Raw genomic sequence first — 6,000 nt, forward strand, 5'->3', positions numbered from 1 at the left:
CTGCCAGAACCTTGCACAGAGAGCCCACCACGCAGCCTCAGCACACCCAGGAGAAGGTAACAGTCAAGGTTACTCCTCGGGCTCAGGGTTTCTGCAGCTTTGACTTAGGTCAGGTTTTGATAGAAAATCTGGCAGCAGAGGTCAGTATTGAAATGTGGGCAAAATCTTAACTGCTACTGAAAGTACCTTCAGTTCAGTTCAGTTCAGTTCAGTTCAATTCAGTCGCTCTGTCGTGTCCGACTCTTCGCGACCCCATGGACTGCAGCACACCAGGCCTCCCTGTCCATCACCAACTCCTGGAGTTTACTCCTACTCATGTCCATCCAGTCGGTGATGCCATCCAACCATCTCATCCTCTATCTGTACCTTAGGGCCCATTAAAAACTGGAGGGATGAAAGAAAGAAGTCCAGCTGCCCCGAGACAAGCTGGGCACAGTCACCAGGACGCCCCCTGCCGCTCGAGCCCCGTCCCTGCTGGCTCTGTGTCTCAGGCCCTGAAGACAGAACCGCCACCCATAGGCCACTGACTCCTGTACATTTTCCAGCCCAAAGCTCAGGTTCAGGAATTGGGACTGAATGTCTGGAAGCTGTGCAGCTAGCGCCATCCAGAGGCCAAATGCTGTCCTTCTGGATACGCAGTACAAGCAAAAGGGAAAAGGTACAGGATTTTTTACCTAGAGATGTATGCTTGTTGCTGTTGCTTGTTGCTGTTGCTTGTTGCTGTTGTTCAGCTGTTGCTAAGCTGTGTCCAACTTTTTTGCAATCCCATGGACTGTAACCTGCCAGGCTCCTCTGTCCCTGGGATTTCCCAGGTAAGAATACTGGAGTGGGCTGCCATTTCCTTCTCTAGGGGATCTTCCTTCGATCCTAGGGAGGGAACCTTTGTCTCCTGCTTGGCAGGTGGATTCTTTGTCACTGAGCCACCTGGGAATACATGTCATGCGTACGCACATATATGCAAAACATACGTGTATGTGTTTGTGTGCATGCTAAGTCATTTCAGTCGTGTCCAGCTCTTTGTGACCTACGGACTGTGGCTTGCTATTCTTCTCTGTCCATAAAATTCTCCAGGCAAGAATACTAGAGTAGACTGCCATGCCCTCCTCCAGGGGATCTTCCCAAGCCAGGGACTGAACCTGTTTCCTACATCTGCCTGCACTGGCAGGCGGGCTCTTTACCACAGTGCCCCCTGTATATCTACACATATACCTGTATTATATATGTGTCTCTATGTATATATGGTAGCTTGGGACGGGTATCACACACTATTAATTCGCCATAGAGAATAACTCCATCATGTTGTCTGTCCATTTTGTACTGAAGTAGGAAGGTGTTGGCCCATCAGTAACTGCTTGAGTGAAAGCAATGATCAGAGGCAGGGATGTTGATGTTCTCTTGATCCCAGAATGTCTGATCTTGATCTCATCTGTGGGAGGCACCTGTCCTCTGAGAGTGACTATTCTCACTCTCAGGTGAAGAACTTTGCTCCACTTTGGGTGGCCAAAGAAGGGGAGCATATTAGATGGATGAATGTCCAGTGAAACAAGCCAGCTTCTCCCAGCTGCTGGCCCAGGAACATAACGATAGTTTGAAGAAGGCAAGAGGAGAAAGTCAAGGTTTTCAAAGGAGCCAATTAACTCAGCTCATCTTACTACGATGTTAAGATAGCCTAGGTTCCCTGTACCAAAAACAAACAAACAAACAACAACCAAAACCTCTGGGCTCTGAGCAGCTCCTGGCGTTCAGATAAATAATTGCTACTGAATCCACGGTTATCACCTGCGCCTTCCACCTCCGGCGTCTAGGGAGCTGCGCGCATTTTTAAAGGCACACTGCCCTCCAGTGGCATAAGGTAAAATTGCATGACCTGCTTTCCTAGCGCCAAATTTCAACTTGACTTTCCTGGCGCCCTCATCCCGGGAAGGCGCGTGGATGCCACGGCGTTGGGTGATCACTTTGGAAACTGCGCCTCCCTCTCGCCGTTGCCTGTGGGCCCCCTATGGCAGAGAGTTCTGCGCTTTTTGGCGGTGGGTGTGGGGACGATGCTTCGGGTCGTAATTTTGCATAAGAGTATGACCGGGTGGAAATTAACACGGAAGTGATACTTTCAGGATAGATACAGAACCCTCGTACACAATAGCAGCCCAGGCGTGCAGGAGGATTGAGGGAGGAGGCCTGCGCCCTGGGAGGGCTGGCAGGTGGTAAGGACAACCAGTCTGTCACCCCTTGGGTTCATTCTGGGCGAATACATAGGCGAACAGCAGCCGCCAACGTGGAGGGCTTACCGCGCGCGTGTCGGCGGTCCCGCAGGGATTACCTTATGCGATCTGCCCGATCACTCCCTTGAAAGAGTTCCATTTTCGACCCACTTTGAGGATGAGGAAACTAAGGCTCAGCGAGACTACGCGGCCTGCCACTGACCTCACCAAGGCCGAGGGACGGGGGGTTCCAGGTCTGTCTGAACCAGAGCTGGAGCTTCCAACGCCACGCTCGGGCGGGAGCGGTGGGACCCGGGCAAAACAGGTGAAAACCCGCGACCCCGCGGATGTCCAGTGAGGGGACGAGCGCAAAGGGGCCGGTGGGTGTGGGGCGGGCCTCACCTTGACGATGAGCGGGTTCTGAAACATGGAATCCCGCACGACCCCCAGCCTCTCGTTCTCCATGCCCGGCCGGATGTCGGCCACGGTCAGGGGCCGCCGCGGGGGTGGGCAGATCTGGCTGACCGTGCGGCGGACCGGCGGCTTCTTCTTCTTCCATCGCGTGAGGTCCTGGCAGGAGTTCCTAGCCTCTGGCATCCTGGGGGGTGGCTGGGAGTCGCCGGCCCGCTGGATTCAGCGGGCTTTCCAGCTTGGGGGAGGGCAGCCGCGGAGCTCTGAGCAGGTGAGCCCCCAATCGCGGGACGCACCACCTAGGCCCCGGGGTAGGCTCGGACGCCGGGCTCCATCCGGAGGGGGGCGTGCCCACCTCGCGCTCCCCCACCTCCTTGCGAGGAGAGCTAAGACCCACAAAAACCCCTCTGTAGGTTTATGAGAGCGTCTTCTGGGAGCCTCGCTATGGATTTGAAAAGGGGAGAAAATCATGACCACCCCTTAAGGAAAAATGGAACCGCCCGTCTCCGTGGCGACGGGACGCCAACGGCGCTGCAACAGAGCAGGTTGATTGACTTACAGGAAACTTACTAGCGGCCACCTAATTGGACCTGTTTCTGAGTTTTCTTACTCGAGGAAAACTCAGGAATCACCACTGGGCTATGAATCTACGTGAAGTCTACACAGATTTTAAAAGCGACGGATTTCTAGAGGACCACTTACACCTGATTTCCAAGTTAAAACACTCCCCTCCACTCCACCCCATCCCATTTTTCCCAGCGCCCCTCCCCTGTCTCCATCCCACCCCCCGCCCCCGCCCCGTTCCCTCGACACACACACACACACACACACACACACACACACACACACACAAAACCCCAGGGCAGGCTGCTATGCGTTTCAGGATGAAATAGAAATTTGCATTCTAGGACTGATGTTACCGCTAATCTCAAATTAGTCGCCTTCTTGAGTCCTCTGTTTTCTTCTGTGAAATGGGTAGTGAGGAAAGTCTAGAGTTGAATGAAATCAATGGTACCCAACTTTGTGCAACAGAATAAAGAGAAGTTGAAAAATACAGACTCACTGAATCAGAATATCTGGAAATGGGTTCTAGGAATCTGCATTTTAATACTCCTTCCCTTTCGGATTTTCCCCTTTTTTTTAAGTTCAAAGCTACAGAAACTTTGAAAGAAGAGTGCAATGAAAATCTGTGTAGACTTCACCTAGATTCATTCAGTTCAGTCGCTCAGTCATGCCCGATTCTTTGTGACCCCATGGACTGCAGTACTCCCGGCTTCCCTGTCCATCATCAGCTCCCAGGGCTTGCTCAGACTCGTGTCCTTTGAGTTGGTGATGCCATACAACCATCTTGTCCTCTGTCATCCCCTTCTCCTCCTGCCTTCAATCTTGCCCAGCATCAGGGTCTTTTCCAGTGAATCAGTTCTTTTCATCAGGTAGCCAAAGTACTGGAGCTTCAGCTTCAGCATCAGTCCTTCCAATGAATATTCAGCACTGATTTCCTTTAGGATTGACTGGTTAGATATCCTTGCAGTCCAAGGGACTCTCAAGAGTCTTCTCCAACACCACAGTTCAAAAGCATCGATTCTTTGGCACTCAGCTGTCTTTATGGTCCAACTCTCACATCCATATGTGACTACTGGAAAAACCATAGCTTTGACTGGATGGACCTTTGTTGGCAAAATAATGCCTCTTACATTTTAATATGCTGTCTAGGTTGGTCATAGCTTTTCTTTCAAGGAGCAAGCGTCTTCTAATTTCATGGCTGCAGTCACCATCTGCAAGGCCTAGATTCACTGGTCCTTAGTATTTGCCTTATTTTCTTTCACACACACATACTGCTGAATCATTTTGAAAATATCTGCAGATAGTATCATGCATTTGTGCTAAGTCGCTCAGTTGTGTCCGATTCTTTGCGACCCAATGGACTGTAGCCCACCAGGCTCCTCTGTCCATGGGGCAAGAATACTGGAGCAGGTTGCCATGCCCTCCTCCAGGGGGACAGTATCATATTTGACCTTAAATACATGTATCTGCCAAGAATAAGGACGTTCTCTTATAGAATGCTGTTATGTCTATGGATTTTAATGTGATACAGTGGTAGCTCAGAGGGTAAAGAATCTGACTGCAATGCCGGAGACTTGTGTTTGTTCGATCTCTGGATCAGGAAGATCCCCTGGAGAAGGGAATAGCAACCCACTCCAGAATTCATGCCCATCCATGGCTAGACCGTGGGGTTGAAAGCAGTTGGACATGAGTGAGCGACTAACACACTATGCAGTCCGTGTGCAAAGTTGGGAATCTGCACTTTTTAAGAGCTTCCTAGTAACTGCTGCACTGTTTTGGGAACCACTAGCCTGGATGTTTGGTCTGCCTTCTAGTTTCAGCCTTCTGCGGGGTCATTCACTCATCATTGTCACCTGCATTAAATGTGCAAGTATCTACAAGGCTCTGGGTAAGGGGTTCACCACAGACAACAAACCTGCCCTCAGGCCTTTCCCACCAACAGTGGACAACACCAGCACTGCATTTCCAGGGCAAGCCGGAATCCCAGCTGCTCATCCAAGGCCTGGAACAGCCGTCGAGCGTGGTGTGTATGTATGATTCAGGCTTACGGTTTCTCTAGTCTACTTTGCTTTCAGGTTTTCACATATATGTACATTATGCACTTTAAAAAATATTTGTTTGGCTGTGCCAGGTCTTAGTCATGGCACTGGAATCTTTAGTTACAGTACGTGGAATCTCTAGCTGCTGGCATGTGAACTCTTAGTTGCGGCATGTGGGATCTACTTCCCTATGGATGGAACCAGAGCCCCCTGCGTTGGAAGTGCAGTTTTTAGTGCCTGGACCACAAAGGAAGTCCCTCCTGTTCATTTTTTAATCAAAGCTGCTTGGCAGCTCAAACAGAGAAGGTCAAATGGTACAGCAAGGGGTAGGCTCCTGGAGTAATGGAAGGATCACAGGTTTTAATCCTAGCTGGGGGCAATATAAGTCCACTGGGACAAGTTACACGAAGCTCTAGCTTTCTCAGCCCCAAGGTAAGGCTGATATCACCTAATAAAGATTCCTACAACAGGAGGTTGTTATAGGATTCAATGAGATGTCTCGTCGCTGGTGTGATTATGTTCACTGTGTAATAAGGCTAAAAAGTTTGCGTGGCATGCATTCTGTCTTTGACTTGACCTGCTTAAAACTTTATTTTTAATCATGAACTATGTTTCTTCAGGACACAGCGGAAATGGAAGAATCGGAATAGATATTCGAGGCTTCTTCTAGCTCTAACTTTCACAGAAGTTCAACGTGCATCAGACCCTGCACCGGTTCACCGCTGCCAAGCCCTGAGGTCACCTCCCACCACTCTCCCCTGGTTTTCACGGTGCCCCCGCTGCCCTGG

At 50.5% G+C, this 6,000-nt stretch overlaps 1 protein-coding gene across 2 annotated transcripts in view; it reads right to left on the reverse strand.

The window, feature by feature from the left end:
• The window catches only part of CFAP77 (cilia and flagella associated protein 77), a 150,888-nt gene extending 147,994 nt beyond the window's left edge, over positions 1-2,894 (reverse strand). For both annotated transcript variants that reach the window (XM_004007129.5, XM_027966239.3), the window contains exon 1: positions 2,601-2,894. In XM_004007129.5, the coding sequence (XP_004007178.1) occupies positions 2,601-2,795 (195 nt within the window). In that variant the 5' untranslated portion in view covers positions 2,796-2,894. The remainder of the gene's footprint in view (positions 1-2,600) is intronic.
• Positions 2,895-6,000: the final 3,106 nt, after the last annotated feature.

Source organism: Ovis aries, chromosome 3, assembly GCF_016772045.2.
Source record: "Ovis aries strain OAR_USU_Benz2616 breed Rambouillet chromosome 3, ARS-UI_Ramb_v3.0, whole genome shotgun sequence".
NCBI lineage: Eukaryota > Metazoa > Chordata > Mammalia > Artiodactyla > Bovidae > Ovis > Ovis aries.